Below are 26,201 nucleotides of genomic sequence, written 5' to 3'. Positions count from 1 at the left end.
TCCCAGCTGTTGCTGGACATGTGGAGAGCTGAACCTGGAAGGATAAGAAGTGGCTTTGCTGAGAACATTGATCTACCAAGCTCAGTATTGCACTGTGGCTGGCAGCAGCTCTCCAGGGTTTGAGATGGGTCTTTCCCAGCCCTACCTGGAGTTGTTGCCGGGGGCTCAACCTGGGGCTTTCTGTACATGGCAAAGCAGGCACTCTGCCTCTGAGCTGCAGCCCCTCCACTTCCATATCCATGTACATGTTTGTGTGCACATGGCTCTCCTGCATTCCTTTCTGAAGACTACATTTTTGAAGGCCTTCAAAAATGCAAACTACAAATTGCATGTGCTACTGTGCATGCATGTAGTGGAACTTGTGAATAACTGGAAGGGCAGATCATGAGTACGCTGTGCCCAGACTGCCTGCTCATTGAATGGAATGTGTGAGTAGTTGTACTGATGTTCTGGAGTGTATTTGAAATACAGTGGCCCTATGGGCAGAGCCAGGGGTGAAGGCTGTATAGGGGCAAGGCCATGAAACCTCATACCTTAAGATCAGAGTCTGGTTCAGGAATTTGGAATAGTCCAGGAATTGGGAGTGGAGCCTGGATTTAGGAAGATTGGGGAGGAGGCCAGGACTAAATCAGGCTTTTCAGATCTACTCCCTGCCAGTTCTTCACCATCCAGGAATCTGCCACAAAATTCCAGTTTTACCCAAATTTGGCGTTCTCCCTTACTGTAATCTGGCAACAATGCAGATACCAGAGCCCAGCCCAGTGCTTTTGGTTCTTATTCAAGTGGCTACATTCCGATCAGACCATGGAGGAGTTGCAAGATCGTGCTGTGCAACTTCTGTTCCTGATCCTGGCCCCGGTACAATGCTCCCCACTTAAAGAGGGATGAGTCTCTGAGGGCGCTCTGGCAATGCCTGGCTTCCACTGGCTGGGATCCCTTGGCTGCCTTCTTACTGCGCAATGTGTCCTTAATGGAAATTCTTTCTTTCTTAATGGAAATTCTTTGATTTAGGGTTAGGGTAAACTGACGCAGATGTTTGTGATCTGTGGGGCAGATGCCTGTGGATAAGGTCCGCCCTCCCCACCCCATTGGTATTTGAGAGCCAAGTAGCAAGACCCCTCCTTCAAGGCAATTTCCAGAAGTAGAGCAGGCAAATGCTTTACTCTGGTGAATGTCTCTTTGAGTGTGTAAAGAGCAGAAGTGAATATAAGCAGAGCCTTGTTGGATCAGGACTGTTGGAAAGGTGTGGGGGTGGAAGCAGAGCAATCAGTGGAAGGACGCTTTTCATATGGCTTATGGACTTGGGCACCAAAGTAAGAAGCCCTAACTACAAGGATCACTCCAGCATCCTTCTTCCCACAGTGGCCAACCAGATGCCTCTGTGAAGCACATCAGGACGGCATGAAAACAACAGCCCATCCTTGCTGTTTACCTCCCAGCTGGAGGCAGCCCAGGACCTCCTGTCACCTAAGGCAGCATGGCAAATTCTGCCCCCCTTTCCTGGTTACATTGTTGGCATCCTTCAGTCTCGGAAGACTATGGTGTCACGCTCTGAATGGTGGTTCTGGAACAGAGTGTCCTCTCCAGTGCGTGAAGCCTGGGTAAAGTAGGTATGGAGGATAGGCTGTTACCCATGCAGCAAATCCCCCCTCTCCACGTCGCTGAAATGGTCCAATGGAAAGGCAGAAGCCAATACGGTTGGTTCCAGCGGCGTCGCAGGAGTTGCCAGAACATGACTGCATTCAGCCATGAACTGCCTCAGGGACTCCGGCTCTGGATTTTGCCTCGAGGTTGACTCCTGAAGACTTTTCCATAACTGGATGTAGCCACAAGGCAGTGGAGGTTTGGGATCAGAGTTTTCCTTCTCTCAGATGAGCTGCCTTCCCAGGCTGATGAGTCCCATCTACCTGGTGGCTGTTTAGTTGCCTCTTATGACAAGTACAGCCAAACTGAGGGCCTGGTTACATGATGTGCCAGTAACTGCTCCTCCCACTCTCCAGTGTGCTGTGTAAGGCAACTATTTCAGCTGGCCTCATGGATGGGCCAGCCCTCCTCCCAGCAACTGGCATTCAGAGGTAGACTGCCTCTGAACCTGGAGGAACATCAAGCCATCAGAACTAGTAGCCATGTTTAGTTCTTGATTCCTCCGTGAATTTGTCCAGTCCCCTTTGCAAATCATCTAGGCTAATGGCCATCACTGAATCTTATGGCAGTGAACCCCCTATTTAATCCTGTACTGTGTGAAGTATTGTACTTTTTGCCTCTTCTGAATTTCCTGCTGAATAGTATCATGGACAATCGTGAGGTTTTATTATTGAGAGGCAGAAAAAACTTATTTTTCTCCACTCTCTCCACACTGCGCATAATGTTATAAGCCACAATCATGCCCCCCCCCATGCCTTTTCTTCTGCACTACGTAGCCCACATTTCTTGCAGGGAAGGTGCTCCATTCCCTTGATCCTTTTGGTTGCCCATTTCCATGCTTTTCCAGCTCAGTCATATCCTTTATTGAGAAATACAAACCAGAACGGTGGTCAGGATTCTCAAGTATGGCTTCTTCACAGATTTGTATGAGAGCATTATAATATTGGCTGTGTTTCCTCATGAACTGCAGCATGAAATTCATCTTTTTTTCACCGCTGCCATACATGGTGTTGATGCTGTCATGAAGGTTTCCACCATGCAGGGATGGCCATGAGGCCAACTGAGTAGTTTGCCTCAGGCAGGAGGTCAGCGGGGGTGGGGGGGTTGCTCACTTTCACCTGCCTCCTCACCTCCACAGCTCTTGCTCTTCCTCCCGCTCCCTAGGTTGGAAAAGGAAGAGGGAGGTGGAGCAGAAGAGGGAGGACAGTGGTGGGCTAGGGTTATTTCTCAAAGTGCACTTCTATGAGCCCTGGGGCACCCTGAGTCCCTTTCAGCAGCCACCATCTGCCCTGCCCAGTTCGCTCATCTGTTCCTCCAGCCTTTCCTGTTTGCAGCTTTCTTTCCTCATTCACTTCCTGTTCCAGCTCTTTGCCAGGATTCGGCACTGGACTCAGCGCTGCAGTGCTGCATGCATGCGCTAGCACTCAGGGTCTCCCCAAAACTCCACACCCGTGGGACTCCCTGAGATTCCTTTTGGGAGTGTAACAGGCCCCAGAGACCAAAGCGCTTGAGAACTGCTGGGCTAGAGTATCTTCACGGTTTCTCTTCTGATCAGTCCCCCTCTACCTTTTCCAATCTAGGGAGCAGGAGGAGCAGAGGTTGGAGCCCCATCAGGAAAGGGGGGCAGCATTTGGCATACTGCCTTAAGCACTTTGCCACCACAACCCCAAGGCAGAAGAATGTTTCCATCGAAGACGAAATCAGGATTCATCTGGGCCCTGATTCAAGGCGGAATAAGATTGTCCATCACCAAGCGCTTCGGGTTATGTTGGACCTACTTTGACAGCTGAGGATTTGAAAACAAGTTTCTTTAAACAATGTGTAGGAAGGGGATTATTGTTCTAGCATAACTTTCCCCAAATGGCTTTGCTCTGGCGGCTGAGTGGAAGGCTGTGATCCCAGTTCTCGGTACAATAAGGCTGTATATAAAAAAAAAATCAATCATACCAAAGCTCCATTGAAATTAATGGGACTTAAATTAGTCATGGGGCTTAGTCAGGATTCTCTTTTTTAGATACAGCCCAATCATTATTTTTTCTGCAGTTCTCAAGGCATTGTGATTTCTTGGATGTCCACGCTGTAGACTTAACAGTCCAATACCATGCAGGGCCTTTGCCAGTGGAACATGTGTTCCACCAGTGCGTGCTGTTGCAGAAGTGCCATAAAGCATTTGCGACGGAGCAGACAGCTGGTGTGCCAGTGAGGCTGCCATATGAGATAAGTCCAGCACAGGAGCAGGGGAGGGGGCGGAGAGCAGGGAGGGGTGGAATGGAGAGGAGATGGGGCAAGGTGGGCAGATTGGGCCCAGGAGGAAATGGAATAGGCAGCACTGGCACACACCATATCCTAATTCTATGCTTGGGTCATTGGAAAAGGGATTGAGAATAAAATGGCTAATATTATACAGGCATGCGCCGCTTAACAGCTATTCACTTAACAACAGACTGTATGACGGTGGTCAAAGCACAATAAAGATGCTCTTAATGAGGCAATCACGTCTCTGCAGGGGTCTCCAAACCCCAGCCTGGGGGCCAGATGCGGCCCGCAGCAAGCCTCTTTCCGGCCCACGACCAACGTCTTGTCCCCTGAAAGCCTCTGGCCCACTCAACTGAACATGACCAGAACTGTGCTCTGATTGTGTCTGGAGGGTGTTCTGAGGGCCAGAGAGGTTGAATGAATGAGCCCATTCATTCATTTATTTACTCATCTAAGTTCCATTGCTAATTTATTTATTTTAATTTTATATTTAAATTTTTTCCGGCCCTCCAAACCACGCCAGATATTTGATGCGGCCCTCTGGCTAAAAAGTTTTGAGACCCCTGGTGTACACAATAGAGAGGCTCTTAATGCAAAGAAGAGGCTATCCCTCTCCATTAGCCTGTGTAGCCAGCTAGTGTCCGGCAGGGAGTGTCTTTTTACACATCAAAGGCATAGGTTGGGTGGGATGTTCGCTTAACAACCTAATTGCATAACAATGGGGATCAGAGAACGTATCCCCCCCATTGTTAAGTGGCATACATCTGTAGTGCCATTGTACAAATCCATGGTAAGGCCACACCTGGAGTATTGTGTCCAGTTCTGGTCCCCACATCTTAAAAAGGATATAGTGGAAATAGAAAAGATGCAAAGTGAGTGACCAAAATGATTACTGGGCTGGGGCACCTCCCTTATAAGGAAAGGCTACAGCGTTTGGGGCTCTTCATTCTAGAAAAATGGCACCTGAGGGGGGGGGGGCATGATTGAGGCATACAAAATTCTGCAGGGGATGGATAGAGTGAAAAAAGAGATGCTCTTTTCCCCCTCACACAACACCAGAACCAGGGGACATCCGCTAAAATTGGATGTTGGGGGAGTTAGGACAGACAAAAAAAATATGTTTTTACTCGGCATGTAGTTAGTCTGTGGAACTCCTTTCCACAGGATGTGGTGATGAGATCTGTTCTAGATGTCTTTAAAAGGGGATTGGACAAATTTCTGGAGGAAAAATCCATCATGGGTTGGAAGCCATGATGTGTATGTGCAACCTCCTGATTTTAGAAGTGGGCTACCTCAGAATACCAGATGTAAGGGAGTGCACCAGGATGCAGTTCCCATGTGTGCTCCTTGAGGCATTTGGTGGGCCACTGTGAGATACAGGAAGCTGGACTAGATGGGCCTGTGGCCTGATCCAGCAGGGCTCTTCTTATGTCCTGATCCAGCGGAGCTCTTATTATGTTCTTAACCCCCTTCCTGAATCTGATCTGCCTGCACAGATCTGAGCTGACCCATTGCAGTTGCTGGGGCTTACTCTGGGGCAAGGGGATAAATATCCTCTTACCCTGAAGAAACCTCCAGCAGCCAAAAATCCCCCATGCAGCATAGTCTGTAGTGGTGCCATTGCATCACCTTGTGGGGATTTAGTTAGGATTTAGTAAATCAGTTTCAGGTTCATTTGAGTGTGTGCTGATGCCCGCTAGTCGGAAAACAAAATCGCTGTCCCTATTTTTGCCTTACAGAGAGGCTTGATTAGCGTGGCTAGAGTTCTTATCCATTGTCTCTGACAGCTGGGGCCATGGATCAGTGGTAGAACACTCATTTCACACGTCCCTGGCTCAACCCTTTACATTCCCAAGTAGGCAGAGCTGGCAACAAGACCCCTGACTGAAATCCACAGAGTTACTGCCAGTCTGTGAACACAGTACTGAGAGAGAAGGACCAATAGATTGACACACCAGAAGGCAATGTCTGATGTTCAGGCTTCATCTCTCTCCGCAATGGGATTGTAAGTGAAATCTCTGAAAGAGCTGTTATGTGCATCTTGTCTCTAGTGCACATGGATGTCACTGTGCATGCATGAGCACTAACTGCCCAATTGTATCCCTGCCACTGGTGTCATTGCAGTTGTGCTGGCAAATTGTACACTGCTTCGAATGGTGGGAGGCTGATCAGACAGAGAGCAGGAAGTGAAATATTTTACTTATATGTTATTTACATATGACCAAAAATATGACGATATTTACTTAAAGTATGCTTTAAGTATTTTAAAAATATTTTTTTTCTTACCCCTCTGGTAGGCTGCTCTATCACCTATGGGTCTCCTCAGACTTACAACATTTTGCTTGCATATGTCCAAGGAAAGAAAAGGGGTGGGGCAGCTTGGGAAATAAGGGATAGGATCCTGGGACAAGTTATTGCACCAGGATCTACCTGGCCCCTCCCTATTCTCTGCCCTGTTCCCTTCCCACCCCAAAACTTCCGCTACCCACCTACTGCCACCCATGACACGCCTCCAACCAGTGCTGATGGAAGCCTCTGGAGTGCACCATTACTGGTGTGTGGCCACAGCCCGGGAGTAGAACACTAGTTCTGTCAATGCAAGGCAGCAATATACAGGTAGGGCAGCGATTTTCAACCTTTTTCATCTCATGACACACTGACAGGGCATTAAAATGGTCAAGGCACACCATCAGCTTTTTGACAATTGACAAGGCACACTATGCTGCGATCCCCCATTGGCCCTACTAATAAATGACCTGCCCCCAAATTCCGGTGGCACACCTGTGGACCATTCGCGGCACACCAGTGTGCCACGGCACAGTGGTTGAAAATGGCTGATGTAGGGTATAGTCTATAACCACATGGACCTGAAACCGGTTTAAGAAATCCAAAGTGCAGATGTCCAGTGAATGACAATACCTTGATTCCTGTGGGGAGGGGGGGGGGAATGAAGATTGTATAGTAGAGCATTGGTATCACAACCTTCAGTTCAGATACTGGAGGAAGTGATGCCAGAATGATAATTCCCTCTCTGGGTATTGTTTGAAAGAAACTTGTTTGCAGATTCTCAGCTGCCATGTGAGGCCCAAGTCTTTAACGCACAGGCAAATCCATGCGTGTGCATTACTATTACCCATGTGCCATGGAGTGCACAACTTGCCACTTCATGCATTGCAGCTGCAGAAGGCTCTTTTGAAAATGAATGGGAGACTTGCAGAGTAAAAGCAAACAGCATGCAGAAGGCAGAATAAAGCAGAGTGCTAAGAAATGTGTAATGAATAGCTGGGGTGGGAGTGCCTGGGCAACAATCCTTGATATGCAAATAATAATTATGACCTTTTGTGGTGGGTTAGCAATTAGGAACGCTGGCTTTTGTTAGGTTGAGTAATAATAATAATAATAATAATAATAATAATAATAATAATAATAATAATAATAATAATAATAACAGGTATTTATATACCGCCTTTCTTGGTCTTTATTCAAGACTTTATTCAAGGCGGTTTACATAGGCAGGCTTTATTTAAATCCCTTATTAAATAGGGATTTTTACAATTTGAAAGAAGGTTCTTTCTTTCAAGAACCACTACATTCAGGTGTTTCATTCCGATCTGGCTTCACATTCTGGCCTCCATCCTCCCACTCTCAGAGCAGATGGAATAGCTCGGCTTCAGCTTGTCAGCTGCTTCAAGGTCGCACGGTGCCGGTGGCCTCAAACTGGCGACCTTGTGGATGTTATCTTCAGGCAGACGGAGGCTCTACCCTCTAGACCAGACCTCCTGCCCAGTAGAGGCAGGAACCTTAATGGTAGAGAGTAGAAACCTTAATGGTCCGTTCATTGATTATTTCACTGGTATGAAAGCAGTATGAAAGGCCCCAACAGAGTTTGATATTATCTCAGGTTACCTGAGGTTGTGGCAGAGGCAGGGCCCGCCCAGGACCTCCTAACACCTGAGGTGGCAGGCCAAACGCTGCCCCCCTTTCCTGATAATGCGCCACTCTCTACCCCTCCCACTCTCCAATATTCTTGTTCAGAATACTTTTCCCCTCCAAATTTCCTCTTCCTCTTTGCCCTCCTTTTTCTTCTTACTCCAGGGAGCAGAAGGAGGCAGCTGCCTGAGGCAACTGCTTTAGCTGACCTCATGGATGGGCCAGCCCTAGGCAGAAGTGTATCCTGACCCCCATCTTGGCAGAGGAGGGGTATTAGTAAGAAAGCAAAGAGCTGCAGGCTGGCATTTTCTGGATGGTGAGCGAGACAATATGAGTTGATCACTGAGAGTAGAATAAAGAAGCTGGGTGAGAACAGTCCAGGGCCCCGAGTACTGTGGAGTTCAGAGATGTCTTTAGAACTGATATAACCTGATGTTTCTTACAGCAGTAATAAGCTATATACCTCCATCTTATGCTCATATTTGTAAATAAAGCAGGTGTGAGGAAATTAGTCTAAGGTACTGGTTATCTCTCCTTCAAAGAAAACCAGAACTGGAGTAACGCTCTGCCCCTGGATCTTCTCGTTGCTCAGTGAAGTGGGGAGTTAGCACAAAACATGATTTATTATTCAAAATCATAATCATGAGGCATCAATCCTTCCTTAGTGCCAATCCGTATAGGTGATGTTTTGCAAAATATGAGAGGCCAGGTCTCTGTCTCGAGGGGTGCACAATCTAAATATGGACATGAAGGAGAAATAAAGAAGCCATAATGAAAGATCTGTGGACAAATTGATTGAAAAGTGGGTTTTAATTGTTATATTCCAGAATTGTCAATTTTGAGAATCTGTGCAGTCTTTTCATGACTCTAAAATGGAATGATAAATTAGTCTGCAAACCCAACAGTATTAATTTGTCATGAGCTCATATCCATTATCTTAATCGCTGCATGTATAAATATTTGAGTGTGGTCTGACTGATGATTATAGATGGGATTGCAATTTGCATTTGCTCTTTTTCTCTTTTTTGGTAACTTTTTTCCCCTAGGAAATGAAGAAGAAGAAAACAGAGGCGCTGCGATTGTATCCTTGTTTAAGAGCAAACTGATACAAGAAGTGTAACTGTCCTTATCTGTGCAATGTTGGAGTTATGAGTTTATACATGTCGATTGATCATCACAAAAATAAGTGACAGATACTGGAAATAATCTCTCTCTCTCTCTCTCTCTCTCTCTCCCCCTCCGCCCCCAAGAGTCTGCAACATAACTTGCACTAATCCTGCTGCATGAAAAGATGGAAGGCACAGGACCCACAAGGGGGAGCATCCTGCCTTCCGGAGAAGTTCTCACCAGGCCCTGAGCCATGGGATTTCACTGAATTTCTCAGCGGTGTTTTGCACTGAACCCTGTTGTTTTCTGAGAATGGAGCTGGAGAATGTCAACCTCTCCAGCAACCTGGGCTCCTGCTTCCACCAGGTCAATCTCAGCCAAGATAGGCGCCTCTCTTCCCCATGGTTCTCCACAGCCTTTGGCCTTATTGGCCTCTGCTCCAACCTCTTTGCCTTCTGCGTGCTGGTCAGCTCCTCACAAAAGATGCACAGCCGCTCCCGGTCCTCCTTCCTGGTCTTCCTTTGTGGTCTGGTGGTGACAGACTTCATGGGCCTGCTGGTGACTGCCTCCATCGTGGTCCCATACCACTTTACCCGCTTCAACTGGATGGAGGTGGACCCTGGCTGCCACCTCTGCAACTTCATGGGCCTAGCCATGGTTTTCTTCGGGCAGTGCCCACTGCTGCTGGGTGCCACCATGGCCGCAGAACGCTTCCTGGGCATCAATCGGCCCTTCTCCCGCTCTACTAGCATGCCAAAACGCCGAGCTTGGACCTTGGTGGGACTGGTGTGGGCTTTGGGCTTTTTCGTGGGCCTCTTGCCAATCTTGGGCCTTGGGGATTATAGCCTACAGTACCCCAATTCATGGTGCTTCCTCACGCTGCTCCATGATGGCAAGAACATGGCCTTCTCCCTAATTTTTGCACTGCTGGGCATCTTCTGCGTGGGTCTCTCCTTTATCCTAAACACAGTCAGTGTGGTGACCCTCTGCCGGGTCTACCATGACTCTGAGTCTGTGCAGCGCCGTCGGGACAGCGAAGTTGAGATGATGGTCCAGCTTGTGGGCATCATGGTCATTGCGAGTGTCTGCTGGCTCCCCCTGCTGGTGAGTGGCTCATATGAGCATGCCAAACTGTAAGAAGCTGCCTTACACAGGGACAAAACATTAGTTCATCTCACCCTGTATTGTCAACCCTGATTGACAGCATCTTTCCAGGGTCCTTTTCATCCCCTACCTGCTGATCCATGGTGGAGATGCCAGGGATTGAACTTGGGACTTTCTGCATGAAAGGAAAGTGCTCTACCACTGAGTACAATCCAGTGTATGTTTACTTAAAAAGTCCACTGTGCCAGATGATATTTACCAGTACTCCCTTGTGTGTTTATGGTTTCAGGCTTGATCATGGCAGTATCCAGAAGCAAATCTTTGAATTGTACTGTGAATCTTGTCTGCTGAAATCTCTTTATCCACAGCTGAAACCTCTCTCTCCTGTCACAGCAGATCCCAAAGAAACGGACTGGCAATGGAATCAGCACCAGCAAGGGAGAGGATTTGGCACCATGCAGAAAATGCATGGAAGTCACGGGCTTAGATGGCTTTAAAAGGGGCTGAGATAAATGCGTGGAGAAGGAGAGGTCTATTCATTTGAGCTAGATGGACTCTCCATGTTCAGAAGCAGTTTATCCCAAAAGACCAGGTGCAAGAGACATATAGGGGAAGGCTGTTGCCTTCATGCCCTGCTTGGGGGCTTCCTGAAAGTGTCTGGTTGTCCATTGTGGGACACAGAATGCTGGCTTCATGAGCCTTTGGTCTGAGCCAGCAGGTCTTTTCTGATGTTCTTATGACTTGGTACCAACCTGGTGCCTGGACTCAAAAGCATGGTTCTCCTTGAGGAGAATTGTGTCTGGTGGTATCACCTTAAGTTGCATGGGGGAGCTCACATGGAGGAGTGCTCGGTCATGTGAGCACCCACACGCGATACAAAGTGGAACAGCCAAGACACAAGCCAACAATGTGAATTATGCTGCAATCCTAGTCATATCTGCTTGTAGTTCTGCTCCTGTCTGAAGCCATCATCTGAGGCCACAACTCAGGGGCACAATAAAGCTGCATTTTTACTGCTCTCATATGATTCTAAACTAAACAGATAAATTTTGTCCCCATCTGGCTTACGTTAAGGGAAAAAAACAAACTGTCAGTTCATCCATGAGTTGTTGTGAGAGGCTCATGAAAATGAGATACTGATTTATTGCAGTTGTAAGCACTGGGTCAGGCTTTTGACGTCCCAGCCCAGGGTTCAAAGGGTGCCAACGGGGGATGCATAGCTTTTCCCTGCCTGTTTTTGCTGTCCCTGCCACAATTCTGTTAACTCCTGCTGAGTCCTTACATTCGTATGACTAAGGCTATAATTCCAATGCAGACTCTCCTGGCAATAAATGCTATTGAACTCAGGGGGCTTACTTCTGAGTAGACAGGTGTAAGGTTGCCCTGTAAGAGTGAAATGGGTGCATGGAAGAGGTTTTCAGAATGATGAAGCGCAAGAACTGTGTGGGGTTTGTGAAAAATGTCTTACCCTCTCTCATAGCACAAAAACTCAGGACCTCTGCCTCCCCCCCCCAAGAAGTTGATTTGTGGCCGGCTCAGGGCTGCCAAAGGCAGTCCTCCTTCATGCACAATGCGTAGTCAACGTACATAACTCCCCGTCACGAGATGAGGTGATGAATCCTATCTTGGATGGCTTTTTAAAATGTAGACAATGTAATGAATGAGTAACATGAATGTATGCAGCTGCCTTCCCCCAAGTCAAACTGTTGGTTCACCCACTGGCATACCAGTGGAGGGTCAGTAGGTTCAAGTGCTCCTGGGTGACACAGCTGGGTGTGCCGCCACCCCCTACGTGCCACCCCACTCCCACTGCCTCAGAAGGCCTCTGTAAGTCACGCAAGCGGGGGTGGCACTGCCAGGCTTGCCCTGGGGTGGGACAGTGGCAAGGACTGCCGCTTTTCTCAGTATCATCTATGTTGACTGCAGGGTTGACCCAAGATCTCCTGAGACCTGAGGTGGCATGTCAAATGCTTCCTCCCTTTCCCCAGTGATGTGCCAGCCTCAGCTCCTCCAACTTTCCAATGTTCTAGCTTAACACTCTCCTCCTTTCCACATTCCTTCTTCCTCTTTCTCCCCCTCTTCCTTTTCCAATCCAGGGAGTGAAAGGAGGAGGAGCAGCAGCAGAGGCAAGTAGGTGGACAGAGATGGGGGTCTCCCACCTACCTGCTGCCTGAGGCAGTTGCTTCAGTTGGCCTCATGGATGGGCCAGGTCTGGTTGGCTGGCACTGGCTCCCTAGGATTTCAGACTAGGCTCTTTCCCAGCCCTGTCTGAGATGCTGCCAGGAATTGAACCTGAGACCTTTAGGAGGCCAAGCCAAGTGCTCTGTCACCAAGTGAGAACCCTTTCCCCTTTTTGGCTTCTTACGTCCACCTCTACTACTCTTCCATTAGTTTTTTCATAGAAAAAAAAACACACTTTTTTTCCAACAATAAACAGCCAATTAAACAGACTTAGGAAAGGGCATTAATAAAAAAGGGAACACCATATGGATTGTCCTAAATCAAGCTCCTGGGCTGTCTGGATAAAACAGAATAAAACGAACGTTCCAGACTTTCTGCTTCCTCTGTTGCAGCTGGAGTTTTACAACTCGCTTCGGTGTGTTTTATTATCACCATCATGGCTGGAATTCTACAGCTTTAGGCATTTAAAAGCTATGCCACTTTAAAAAAAATAGAATTTAGATTTAGTACCCATTCTGAGAGTTGCCTGTTAATATTTGTTCTTTTTAAACTCAGAAGGAAAAAGGCTTCCTCCAAATATTATAGCTACAGCTTTTAATTGGTTTAAACAGTGGATTTATTCATGGTGGCAGTAATCCTAACCCTATACACAATTATCCATTGACATCAACGGGGCTTACTTCTGAGTCGGCATGCATAGGATTGCATGATAACACTGTTATCATCCCCTTCCTTTGGTTTTTTTAAAAATCTCCTCTAGCGGGTTTTTTTTTTGGGGGGGGGGTAATTGCGCCACTTGGTAATGGATTGCTGATTATTCCATGAATGTGCTGTCAACTGAATCTCAGTTAAAATTCTTGAACTGATAGATGGTGCTACAAAATGATTCTTTAAAGCATTATTCTTAGAGAACTATTGATATGTCATGATAAAGACAGGGTTAAAAAAAAACCTGTGAGCCCAGGGTACTTATGTATAGATGAGGCTGCCTGTTGTATATCTGAATGACTCACAGCTCTGCTTTTGCCTCCTTCCAGTAGCTGCCTCTAGAGCAGGGATGCCCAAACCCCAGCCCGGGGGCCACTTGCAGCCCACAGGGGCTCCCAATCAGGCCCTCAGGGAGCCCCCAGTCTTCAATGAGCTTCTGGCCCTCTGGAAACTGGCTGGAGCCCTGCTGGCCCAACGCAACTGCTCTCAGCATGAGGACAACTGTTCAACCTCTCACCTGAGCTGTGGGATAAGGGCTTCCTCCACTACTTGCTGTTTCACATCTGTGATGCAGTACTGCCAGTGAAGGAGAGGCCGGCTTTGCTTTGTGCAAGACCTTTTATAGGTCTTGAGCTACTGCAAGACCTTCATTCATTCATATAAGTTCCATCTCTAATAAATTCAATTATGTAAATTTATTCAAATTTTAAATGTACATTAATTCTTTTTTCTCCCCGGCCCCCAACACAGTGTCAAAGAGATGATGTGGCCCTCCTGCCAGAAATGTTTGGACACCCCTGCTCTAGAGGGTGGACAGTTTTGCTATATCTTTGCATCAAGTGTAGATCGCTCCAACCCAATGCAAAGACACAGTCAAATTACCCACGACCCGAAGAGGCTATTTGTTGTGTCTCTGCATGATCTCCTGTTCTGGCCTTGCCTTCTTCCAATTAGCCTTCACTGGAAATGTGGGTAATTCTGACACATTTCTGCATTAGGTATAAGTAGCTAATTAAAATATACCCAGTGCAGAGATGCTGCTATTAGAGAAGAGTCTACCTGTTATATCTCTGTATGATTTACCAGACTGGCCTCACCTTCCTTTAATCAGCCTTCTCATTCACTCTGCCACTTTTCTGCATCAGGCCTTGCACCTTCGCATTGAGAGTAACTGAAGTATCCAGCATCACCTGCTCTTGGTGGCATCTGTGCATTTTGTCTCTGCTTGAGTAACTGCACCAGGCAGGAATCACACCCAGATCTGTGACTCATGCAGACACCCATGGGTGATAGTCTTCCCTGAGGGTGGTTTATTCTTCAGAAGTAAACTTTTGTGGGAGGAGTGCAAGAGTGAGACGTGTCTCCAATTCTAACTCAGAAGAAAGAAGTCAACCAGTGAAAGATTTGGATGCATCCTCATAAAGAACGCTTAGGGAGGAATAGGTTTTCCCCATTTCCCTTCCTTTATTAAGGATTTCATTCTGTGAGGCATCCCACTCCTTCTTATTCCGGTTTAACTAGGAGAATAACATGAATTCTGGAATGGGAATGTGTGCCATTAGTCACAACTTTACTCCATCTCCCATGGAGTGTCCAAACACCAGCCTAGGGGCCATTTGTGGCCCTTGGGGATTCCAAATCCAGCCTTTAGGGAGCCCCCAGTCTCTAATGAGCCTCTGGCCCTCTGGAGACTTGCTGGAGCCTGCACTGGCCCAATATGACTATACTCTCAGCACGAGGGTTGACTATTTGACCTCTCACGCGAGCTGCAGGCTCCCTCCACTGCTTGCTGTTTCACATCTGTGAAGCAGCAGCAGCAGCAAAGGAAAGGCCGGCCTTGCTTTGCGCAAATTCTTTTATAGGCCTTGAGCTGTTGCGAGTCCTTCATTCAGTCATATAAGTTCCATCTCTAATATATTCATTTATGTAAATTTATTCAAATTTTAAATGTAAATTAATTCTTTTTTCCTGGCCCCCAATACAGTGTCAGAGAGATGATGTGGCCCTCCTGCTAAAAACTTTGGACATCCCTGTTCCATATCATGACGACACACTGAGACGAAAACAGTTGTCTGAGAGTTCGTACTGCACTTGTTTCCCTTTGAAAACCAGACCTGACAATTTGGAACTCCAAAATCGGGGTGGGGGGGGGGTTAGAAAGAGGAACATTTCAGAAGCATCCCTACCTTGATCCAAAATACATGACCCTGACATTTTCTCTCTGCTTCTCCCTCTGCTGCAGATATTCATTGCACAGACAGTCCTGCAGGGGCAACCTACTGGCGTGATCTTCAACCAGGCTCCCGGACAAAAGGAGACACTGCTGCTCATCTATGTGCGTGTGGCTACCTGGAATCAGATCCTTGACCCCTGGGTCTACATCCTGTTCCGCCGGGCAGTGCTGAAGCGCATCTATCCCAGCCTCAAAACCCGACCCTCCATTATTTCCCTCTACCCTGTGCTCAACACATCGCTGCGGCGAAAGTTTACCCAGGAATCTGTGCTTCAATAGGGATCATTTGTTAGTGGTGGTGGTCCATCCCCAATAAGACAAGGCCCACTGGTTAGAGAAATGGGGAAATGGCTTTGCTCTGATATACCACTCACTGCTTTAACCCAGCCTTTGTAACAGGGTGAAAGTGCTGGGAGCCTGTTCTCAGTCTTGCCCTCCCCATGCTAGCCCCTGCTCCCCTTGTGCCTCTCCGTCAGGCCTGATCTCCAACTCCAGAAGGCCCCAAGTATTGGCTGTACCAATACTCTCTAATGTAGAAGGAACCATTAAAACAGACTTCTCAAGAAACACTCCCTGAGTAGAAAGAACCCTTCTCATAATGCTTTGCTTCTTCCATCAAGGACAACTTGGCAACTGATGGAGGAGTGTTCACTGATTTGTCCGTAGACATTTGGGGAGCACTAGCCTGTATGCCCCCTGGGGATCTTACAGTTTATTGCTCTTGAGATGGATAGCTGGGTGGATGCTATCAGCTGCTCCCAACAGGCAGTTGACTGGTCAACTGGCAAGGAGATTCCTATACTATGAATGGAAAGAGTGAACTATGCAAGGCCAAGTCAGCTCAAAGTGCATGTAGCTGCATGCATGATTATTGCATTAATAAATCCTATGGTATTTGTGTGTGTGATTGCTGTCTTTTGGAGATGGAAGGAAGCTGTACACAATGAGCAAATAAGGGTTGCTGTCACAGCCCCTTGACACCCCTGGATTTTGGAGTTTTGAATAACCTCATCTTGTTTCCCAAGTGCAGTCTATGCATTAGGAATCCTCTGTTGTTCCTTTATTTCTGAATGTTGTACAGAGCAAAGTCTGCCTCAAGGATTCCACACAAACCCTGCACAAAAAGAATCTTGATCTAATTGTACATATTGTCAAGATTGCTTCTTTGCAGTGCTTTATCAATTACACATAGATTGGTACACTGGGATGGGGGAAGATGAAAAATTAACTGGAAACTGTGGTAAACTGCACCTGCTCCAATTCAGGAATTAATTTTTAAAATGATCCTACTTAAACTGGAATTCAGGATAACACGTGTGCATCAGTAAAACACTTCACAAAAACAAACCCGATGCATATAATATCTCCAAATTGTTTTTTTTGTAGTGTTTTATCAATGTGCACACTTGGACATGGGTGGGAGAAAGATGAAAATTCCCTGACAACCATGGTAAACTGAGGTGCTCCACTTCTGTTATCACAGCTAAAAAATCTCTGAGTTAAACAGGAATTTAAGAGGAGTAGAATGCAGTCCAGAGAAAAATTCCATAATAATAAAAGAAAGGAATGGGAGAATCCATTCATTCCTAGCTGGGGAACTCCCCTCCAAGAATGTTGAAAGGAAGTATAGAATGAAATTCTGCCCACATTTGGAATCAGGCAGATGTTCAGAACTCCAGTTTACCTTAATGATTCTCCACATCTGCATGTCTGAAATTCATCTTTGAGTGATAATTTTCTTTAAAAACTTTCCAACTCCAGAATAGAAATAATAGGTGGGATACATGAGGAATTTCAGTGTTGGGGAGAAGGGGGCAAAAGGGGGGTAGTGACTGGGGAGATGAAGTAGCCAACAACCAGTGCTCCGCAGCCCACGTCCTGCCTGCTACTTTGAGCCGCCTCTGGATTCACAGATGGCTGTCCAGACCTCTGCCACAAACTCATCTGGAAAGGCAAATTCACCCAGAAGTGAGTCCAGGCCGCGAGCAAAGTCTTCAGAACCTTGGCATTCCTTGGCCATCTCTACCATGGTTGAGGCTGAAGAAAGAGGGAACACAGTTCGTATTTGGCAAGGATCATCCCCTAATTCTGACCCTTGGCTGTTGGCAGGGCCTCAACAAATGAAGGATACATTTTTGTGAACACAAAGTGGATTCTTACCCAATCAGGAAAGGGGACATCCTGGCTTGGGGGTCTACTGGGGGGGGGGGGACCTTGCCGAAGGTTCTCTCAAATCTTGGAACTGGCTTTGATGAGATTCCCTGAAATTGTCTCAGTATTTTATCTAATCTATTGCATTTTTATACCACCCTTTCTCCAAGGAGCTCAGGGTGGTGTACACGGTTCCTCCCCTCCTTTTGTCCTCACATCAACCCTGTGTGGTAGGTGAGGCTGAGACAGAGTGACTGGCCCAAGGTCACCCAGGAAGCTTTGCAGCTGAGCAGGGATTTGAACCTGATTCTCCCAGGTCTGACTCTGAACCACTACACTACACCATCCTGGCTCCATTTTGAGAGAGTCTAAACTGATGAAAGGAGAGAAAAAAGGAAGGTATGTTATAGGTGTATACCAAATTTCCACCAAAAGGCTAGGTTTGCATTCCAAGGGGAAATCTTGAATCTTATTGTATCTCAGTCCTATTGCTTTTGAACTGCAATTAAATGCAGTTTTGGAATACGGCCAGTTTCTTGAAGTTGCTGTATAAATTCTGTGTGCCAAATTTCAGATGTTTGGGACAAATAATTTTGCTTTTATAAATGATGTTTAGACTTTCTAATGATAGCACACTTCTTTGACCTCTCTCTTTTAACTACACAGGAATTCTCAAGCCAGTATAATACCTAACTTGGTGCTCATGTTGTCAAATAGCTAAGAGGCTGTCCACAGTTCGCAACTTGCCTGTGCCGTGGATTTACTAGATGGCCTTAGGCATGCTGTCTCTCTCATCCATGATCTTCCTCTTCTGCAAAATGGGTATAATAATACCAACTTGCTTTACAGGGTCATTGTGACAAGTGTGCAGAGTGCAGCGAAAATGGCTATGGGGAGGTGCTCTCTGCTTCATAATACTAGAATATATGTACTAGAATATGGGACCTCAATGCTTGGGGGCAGTATATCACTCAATATTGATGGGAAGCAGGAGCAAAATAGGGTTACTGCCTTCATACCCTTGAAGCTTGTGGGCTTCCTAGAGTCAACTGGTTGGCCATCCAGATAGGATAGACAGGATAGACCTTTCACCTGATCCAGAAGGACCTTTCTCATACTAGCTAAATGGAGCCTCCATTTTCAGAGGCAATCTACCTCTGAAATTACAGATATTTTAGACATCATCATGCCTTTCTGGATCAAACCAAATGTCTACCAACATCCTATGTGTTTCCATATAGCAGCTAACCAGATGCTTTCAGGAAAGCTCACATGCACAGCATAAAGGCAATAACCCTCTCCTATTGTTTTTCTTCCAACAACTAGCATTCAAAGGTAGCCTGCCTCTGAACATGGAGGTTCCAAGTAGCCATCATGGTTAACAGCAATTGCTCAGTCCTTAAAAGCCAGGGGCACCTCTAGCTCCATCCACTCTCTACTCACCTAGCTCCACGTCACGAATGCCCATATAGCTCTCCAGCAGGTCGTCCACCTTCCGGGCAGCTTCTTCCTCAAACTCACTAGGCTGTACAAGGAGAGGGAGGGGTGTCAGTTGCTGAAAAAAAAATGCTGTGATTTGGGGGTGTCTCTCTGTAGGATTGCCAAGTTTTGATTCTGGCCTCCTAGATAGAACTAACTGAAGCCAGAACAGTATTGCACATTGCCAGAGCATTCAACCTGAGGAGACTTGAGTTCAAATCCCTTGTAAGCTAGGAAGGACATGAATGGCCTTGGCTCACTTATTCTACCCACCTCACAGAGTTGTTGTAAGGATAAAATTGGGATGGGAAGTGAACCATGTGTGCCATCTCCAGTCTTTGGAGGAAGGGCGGGATAAATATATATCTAATTGGGTTGAGCTATTGTGTATCTCACGGACAGTAAATAGTGCATGGAGCTGGCATACTGGATTTTATTGCTATTTCAGATCCCGACAACAGGTTACCTTACAAAACACTGACTAGTTGGCTGATCCTCTCTCTAAATTGTGTGCCAGCCTTTTGTTAGAGCAGTTCCCTTCTAGTCTGCACATATGTCTGCACCTCATATGCCTGGTCTGAAGATGACTCCATATGACCAATTCAGTTTTAGCCAGGATTCAAGGCCTGGGAAGCAAAAAACCTTTTGCCATCTCCCATAAACTTTCAGGGATTTCAGTCCTTGATTGGCTAGGAGGTCAGTATAAACATTTACTGATTGGTTTTGCAGCAATCTCAGTTCTGTGTCCCAGTCAGAACGTATGTGATCATCTACGTACAATGAGCCATCTGTTTCCTATTTTGCCACAGTAATTGCCTCCCCATTGAGAAATGGGACCCAGATGAATACAGCCTGTTTCTCGTTATTCCCTTCACCATCCAGTCCTGACTCACCGCCTCCTCCACGGTGGCACTGCCCTTGGCACGAAGCCGTAGTGTCTCCCTCCCGCTAGCCATTTTTCCCTCGCTGGGGCTCTTGTTGCTCCGTGTCCGCTGGCTGATCATGTCTAATGGGGAGGCGGGAGCACACAAAAAAGGTAGGAATTAGGGGCAGATCAAGGCTCTCACATGGAGTCTTGCTGACAAATTTTTCAGGCCATATCATGAAAGGTCTACTTGCTGGATTCTGAGCATGCTTCCAAATTGGTAGGAGACAGTGATTCATGCAGAGGGTCGATGAGCAGCCTCCTTTTAGCATGGTTAATTCTGCTGTGTCTTTGTAGTGGGAGTGAATTTTCTAGTTTCAGCCAATAGAGACAAGGCAGAATTATGCATTCTCCAGCAGAGGCTGATGGGAAAGAGGCAAGTACAGATCAGTGACTCATGCAGAGGTTCAATGGGTAGCTCCTTGTAAAGTGGATAAATTGTATTGGGAGTAAATGAATATTCCACCCACATCTCACATGGCGACAGAATAGAACTGCATAAGCCCCAGAGGAGACTGCTAACAAGGAGAGAAACAGAGCAGAAACCCATTCAGTGATGTAGTAGGCAGTCTCTTGCCTAAGTGAATACTTTGGACTCCCAGAACTTTTAAATTAATTTACTTCTTGTGGGACACTTGCAATCCTCTTGTGGTACATGATGTGCCCCAGTATATAATTTGGGAATGAGTGGATCACAGAATGTTCCAGATTATGTTTTGGAGTGACTCTTCCTCTGCTTATTTGATATCACAGCCTCCTACTGTATAGTCACTGCATGTATCAGTTTCTGCCTGTGAGCCTCATGGGAATTGGTACAGCACAATTTCCAAGACATGGCAAGCTGTTTATTACACCATGGAAGGAGAGAGGATCCCCAGCACAATGATTGTGGATGGAATATTTTTAGCTCTGTTTTAAGCTACAGAGGGGAAGGTTGGGCAACAGGAGGGGACTTGAACTGGCTTTAATGGCATGATCTGCTGTCTCAGGGGAATCCCCTGAATTGATGCAAAGGCTTTGCAAAACTGCGTCACTTCAAAATGTCAAGGAACTGCCGTTTTAAATTAGCAAGTATTAAGAAGAAGAGTCCCACTCACCAAGAGAGCAATCATGACCATGTACCAAGAAGGCTTATTCTATACCTCACCCACTGGCAGTATGACTTCCAACCATACCCGTAATAAATACAGCTCTGAAATCCATGTCAGTGTACCAAGCAGTACTGCAGACCTAATTTATATGGAATATAGGGCATGGGAAAGACCATAGCTTGGGGACACAGCATGTGCTTTGCGTGTAGAAGTCTCCAAATTGAATCCTTGGCATCTTCCGGTAGATGCCAGTTGAAACCTTGGCATCTTCTGCCATTCAGTGTTGTAGACAATACTGGCCCGAGGAGGAGAAAGCAGCTTCATATGTTCAATTTAGTTCTACTGGAATAATAGGACTTGCTTATCATGTGCTATCCCTGCTTTCTGGTTGCCTTTGCTGGAAAAATCACTATCTTGATGTTTTGCCTCTTGGGGACCGCCAGTACCTGTGGAAGGGGTAGCATCACATGCACCATCAAGGTGTTGGGAGGCATAGTCAGCACTGTGCCTTGCTGAGGTTTTGTTTGCATAAGATTCTAAAATCATTATTCCTCAGGGTTTAGTTCCAAGTTCTCTAGCAGTTAAATCTCTGGTTGGGGAAAGGATGCATCTTGTTCATAGACAGATGCGTGCTCACGAACACTGTGCTGTGAAACAATGACTGAGTGTGTCTGAGTGGGTCAAGGCCTAAACTGCAAAATTACAGTCCCTTTAGCTTGTGTTCCAGCCCCCCTAGTGATTGTTTTTCAAAGGCTATGGAGAGGCAGGCATAACATAGCTAAATTGGGAGGATAGAGGGTGTGTCTCGTGGATAGCATTCATGGCCTCCCTACTTACTTTTCTATCTTTCAAACACTGCCTGAAGCTCAGGTGCCAATTTGTGACTCCTTGCACCACCGGGGGCACTGGTCAGAAGGGCAGCTGAACTACAATGCTAGCAGCATGTCCCAGAATCCTCCTGGAAATCAGGAGTTTGCAGATAATCAGTCCCGCACCAGGAAGACCTTCCTCATATTGGCCAAAGCATTACTGAGAGAGGCTACCAGACCTGGGTCTCCCTCTGGGGCTCTAAGCTGGCTGCCAACTCCTGCTACACAGGCACCTGTCACTCAACTAGACAGGTAGCAAAGGAAATCCCACCTGCCACCCTCTTCCATCCCATCTTGAGTTCCTGTATCTTCCTTTCCAGACGACATCCACTCACCAAAAGCTCGTTTGGGCTGTACCAGGCGCAAAGTGAAAGGCTGAGACTTGGGCATCTCACGCAACATCTTGGCAACTTCATAGTGGCGGCATCCAACAATAGTCTGGTCGTTGATGGCCTCAATGCTGTCACCAACACAGACAGTTGGGATCCGGTTGATGATGCTACCTTCCTTGATGCGCTGTTGGATTTCATTGGCGGAGAAAGTGAGGATAAGACCAAGAAAAAAAGAAGGGATTGCAGCCGCCCTCCTCCTCTCCAGCCCCCATGGTCAATGTGGCATTTTTACTCCTCTGAGTCCTGAGACAGTCACCAGCATCCTCTTTTAGAGATGCAAAATTATTATCTCTTGACACTTACATGCAGTTTGCTAGTTGAGTGTTCCAGGTTTAATGGCTGGAGGTGACCAGCTTTTGGACACCTCTCATTTGTTTGGGTAGCAGACAGAGATAAATGGTTCAGCTGCCTCAAAGTGGCCAGCAAAGAAGAAAAAAGTTTGACTTTTTTTTACTAGCTAGCAAAAAATGAGATTCATGGGTGTGCTGTTAGATTTGGGGAGGGGGCTGATGCTTGATTTAATGGTCAGCACTGCCTAGGTGCCTGACTGCTCCTAAGTCAGCTTCCATAGCTGTAAATAAATAGCACGAAAAATGCCATTGAACCTCCAGCCTTCTCTCTTCACAAAGTACCAAGCATATTGCAAGAGGAAGATTGCCTCTGTGGAGGGCATAGTTCTCAAAACTCACCAGATCACAGCTCCCTAAATTTAGCCTTCTGGTTAAAAGTTATCAAAACATCTTGTGGCATCTTGTGTCTAATATGCTCCCGTCTCTGAGGCAAAGGTAACTCTGAGTTCTGAGTTCAAATGTGGAAGTGGGACATTGGCTGTGGGATCAACAGACCACTCCAGTGATCCCTGATGATGAGCCCAGTCATAAGAAACATGAGGATCATCTTGTTGGATTGGAGCAATAGTCCAGTATTTTGTCCCCAACAGTGGCTTGCCAGATGCCTCTGGGAAGTTCACAAGCAGGCAATAAAAGTTATAGCCCTCCCTCATTGCTTCTCCCCTGACATCTGGTAGCCAGTGGCAGAGTGTCTTTGTACATGGAAGCTCTGTTGTGGTTAATAAGCACAGACTGACCTTTCTCCCAAGCATCTGTCTCTTTTTTTTTAAAAAGCCAACTCTGTATTCCCTTAGGAAAGACATAACTACAGTGGTGGTAACAAAGAATCATAGCAGGACATAAATATAGGTGGCCTACTATGTTTGAAGTCATGTAACGGATTAAATTACAATAATATAAAACATTATAATTTTATAACATTAAAAAAAGAAACAAACAAGGGTTTGATGCCTGTCAGTCATCCTAATACTTTTACCCTCACTGGACAAAACACTGGGAGGAGGGAGTAAGTTTACTCCTTTGGGAGCCACTGCACATCAACCCTACTGCATGCTCTTTCCTTAATTTCCACAAGTAAAAAGAACTAGAGAATCACTTTTTTTCATGAAAACAGAACATTCAGTGAAGGGTCTGGAATATATCAAGAGGAGGTCACCACCTGCATGGCAACTGCCCTGCATCTGAGCTCATGTCTTGTGGCAATGAGTTCACAAGTTACGAGGGCTTGGTGAAGCAGTGCCTCCTTCTGTCAGTCCTGAATTCAGCACAAGATAGTCTCTTGAGTATCACCAGTTCTCCCCCACCCCTGATGCCTCCTCTGCTCTCTCCCCACCTTGATAAAGGCATATCCAGCTCCGTTATCTGTAATGGTCAGCCCCAGTGCATCTTCTGTCTTGGTCACCTCCACCTCTTTGGTTTCGCCGCGGATGTGGGCAAAAATGAAGTCTTCCAAACCAATCTGGCCACCTAATAACTTCAACATGTCCACTTTGTGGGTGTTTAGGGTGCAGAACAGGATCTAGAGGAGACAGAACAGCACTATGAAAAGGAAAAATCCATTACGGGGTACAAGCCGTGATGTGTATGTGCAACCTCCTGATTTTAGAAATGGGCTATGTCAGAATGCCAGATGTAGGGGAGGGCACCAGGATGAGGTCTCTTGTTATCTGGTGTGCTCCCTGGGGCATTTGGTGGGCTGCTGTGAGATACAGGAAGCTGGACTAGATGGGCCTATGGCCTGATCCAGTGGGGCTGTTCTTATGACTTGGGCAGAGTTAGGGTACATGTCTTCTTTGTTTCCAGACAAGCAGATTCCTCCTCATTTTATTCCTCTACTGTTTTGGAATCTCACTCCTTAATTCTGATTTAACTAATAGACTTTCAGGAGAGACTCTGAGCTTGTGCAGAGTGGCTTTCTCTCTGCATTGAATCACTGTGCCCATCCCCACCCTGTGGCCCCGTTTCCCTCAAGCAGTGCCAGCACCAGGCTACTGGGGGTCCTGGGGAAAGGCCCTACACCAGGCTCCCCCCTGCCTCCCCCCAGTGGCATATCGGTCACTTTACCACCACTAGCACTGAGGGTTGCAATGTTGTAGGTAGGCCAAGATGGACACTAGCCCCTGGCCACTGCCCTGCTAGACCCAGTCCTGACTCCAACCCTGCCCCTCCCCAGCTTCTCTGGGTGGAGAGCTGCCCTCCTCACCTCAGTCGGGGAGATGTTGAAGACCTCTGCAATTTTGACGTATAGCTCCTTGACATTAGTGAAGCCTTCAATTTTGCCAGTGGGGCTGCCGTGGGCCAGCTGGGTGTGGAACACGAGCCTTGGACGTACTCGTGGGGTATGGGGCGGTGGTGTAGGGTCAGTACTGCCCTGCACTGGGGTGCTCTTGCCTCCGTCCTCAGAGTTCTGGGAGCCCCCAGTCTCCCGGGGCACACCGTTCTCCATGGGTGTCCCCTTCTGACACTTGCCGTCTCCCTTGCTGCCCTGCTGGCCAGACCTGCGCAGCATTGTGCCAGTCAGCTTTCAAACAACAGGAGACGGACCTGGTTGAATTATTGATGCCGCCAGCCTCCAGGTAGAACGGCAGGTCCGTAAGGTGATCTCAGGTCTGGTGTGCTGCCTGGAAATCCAATCTCCCTCCTTCAACCAGAGAATTCAGTGAGGCGAGCAGGACCCTCTGCCCAGTTACGCCCAGTTACAGAAGGTCACTGATGCAGGAGGGCTAAGTGGACGGATGGGCAATTCAACAGGACACAGCTGCAGAGGGATTTCTACCTCTAGTTTCTTTTTCCAGATTCTCTCAGACTCTCCTGGGAGTACAGGTGTTTTGCTGACACACCTGAAGCATACAAAACCCAGACTCTAACCACTTCAGCCTGATCACTTATTATATAATGACCCTTTTATTCAATAAAGTCCACAGATTCAATCACATTCAGATCATAGATCTAATACCTGATCCTGATATGGGACTAGTAAGGCTAAAAGAAGAGTCATAGTGGATCAGACCAGAGCTCCATCTAGTCCTGCTTTCTGTTTCTCACAATGAGAGGCCAACACACAAGGCATGACAGCCAGGATGGTGTAGTGGTTTGAAAGTTGAACTTAGACCTGGAAGTCATGAAAGATTCAAGTTCAAATCCCTGTGCATGGCGATTGCCCATGAAGTTTCTTGGGCAACCCTATCTCTGCCTCACCTACCTCACAGGGTTGTCATGAGGACAAAAGGAGGGCAGGAGCTCATAGCTCTTTGGAAGAATGGCAGAATACAAATGTGAAAAGAAAGAAAGAAAATAAAGACAACAGTCTTCCCATATTGCTTGTCCTTAGCATTTGGTAATCAGGGATAGACTGTTCTTCTGCATGGAAGTTCCATTGAGCTACCCTGATTCATAGCTGTTGATAGATCCATTTTCTAAAAGAGCAGAAAAGAACTTAAAAGAACCTAAGAAGAGGTCTGCTGAAACAGACCAAAGATTGATCTTGTTCAATGTCCCGTTTCCAACAGCATCCAACCAAAAGCCAGGAAGTTCACAACCCGCTCTCCCGTTTTAAGAAAATATAAAAATCTAGCATCAGAACAGAGAAAAAAACTGCATTTTCTACAAACAGGGGAAGAGTCATTGTTGTCTCTTCTTTGTCCCAGAAGCAATGGGTGCAGCCCGATATCAGTGGCTGGAGCCCAATGAGATTAACAGCAAAATCCTGTGCATGTCTACTTAGAAATAAATCCAACTTTGGACAATGGAATTTACTCCCAGGTAAATGTGCAAAGGATTA

General features: G+C 46.7%; 2 protein-coding genes across 2 annotated transcripts; one reads left to right on the top strand and one right to left on the bottom strand.

Moving 5' to 3' along the window:
• The first annotated feature begins 9,249 nt into the window (after nucleotides 1-9,249).
• TBXA2R (thromboxane A2 receptor) lies at nucleotides 9,250-15,442 on the top strand. Its single transcript, XM_066635602.1, has 2 exons — nucleotides 9,250-10,041; nucleotides 15,173-15,442. Exons 1-2 carry the CDS (start codon nucleotides 9,250-9,252, stop codon nucleotides 15,440-15,442), a joined length of 1,062 nt encoding a protein of 353 aa, XP_066491699.1.
• A 1,606-nt stretch (nucleotides 15,443-17,048) lies between these two features.
• GIPC3 (GIPC PDZ domain containing family member 3) lies at nucleotides 17,049-24,929 on the bottom strand. The gene is made up of 6 exons (XM_066635601.1): nucleotides 24,624-24,929; nucleotides 23,754-23,939; nucleotides 22,014-22,194; nucleotides 19,687-19,799; nucleotides 18,758-18,839; nucleotides 17,049-17,200 (listed from the first exon to the last, which is right to left on the bottom strand). Exons 1-6 carry the CDS (start codon nucleotides 24,927-24,929, stop codon nucleotides 17,049-17,051), a joined length of 1,020 nt encoding a protein of 339 aa, XP_066491698.1.
• Between the last annotated feature and the right edge of the window lie 1,272 nt (nucleotides 24,930-26,201).

Source organism: Tiliqua scincoides, chromosome 8 (genome assembly GCF_035046505.1).
Source record: "Tiliqua scincoides isolate rTilSci1 chromosome 8, rTilSci1.hap2, whole genome shotgun sequence".
Classification (NCBI taxonomy): domain Eukaryota; kingdom Metazoa; phylum Chordata; class Lepidosauria; order Squamata; family Scincidae; genus Tiliqua; species Tiliqua scincoides.
The sequence above is the reverse complement of the archived record's forward strand: the minus strand, read 5'-3'. Positions and strand labels throughout refer to the sequence as shown.

Excerpts from the sequence above, each read along its gene's own strand:
- TBXA2R (XM_066635602.1), top strand. The coding sequence starts at position 9,250 with ATGGAGCTGGAGAATGTCAACCTCTCCAGCAACCTGGGCTCCTGCTTC. Across the intron at positions 10,042-15,172 it reads TCTGCTGGCTCCCCCTGCTG|ATATTCATTGCACAGACAGT; the intron begins GTGAGTGGCTCA and ends CCTCTGCTGCAG.
- GIPC3 (XM_066635601.1), bottom strand. The coding sequence starts at position 24,929 with ATGCTGCGCAGGTCTGGCCAGCAGGGCAGCAAGGGAGACGGCAAGTGT. Across the intron at positions 23,940-24,623 it reads TCAACATCTCCCCGACTGAG|ATCCTGTTCTGCACCCTAAA; the intron begins GTGAGGAGGGCA and ends TGTCTCCTCTAG. Across the intron at positions 17,201-18,757 it reads CATTCGTGACGTGGAGCTAG|CCTCAACCATGGTAGAGATG; the intron begins GTGAGTAGAGAG and ends CTCTTTCTTCAG.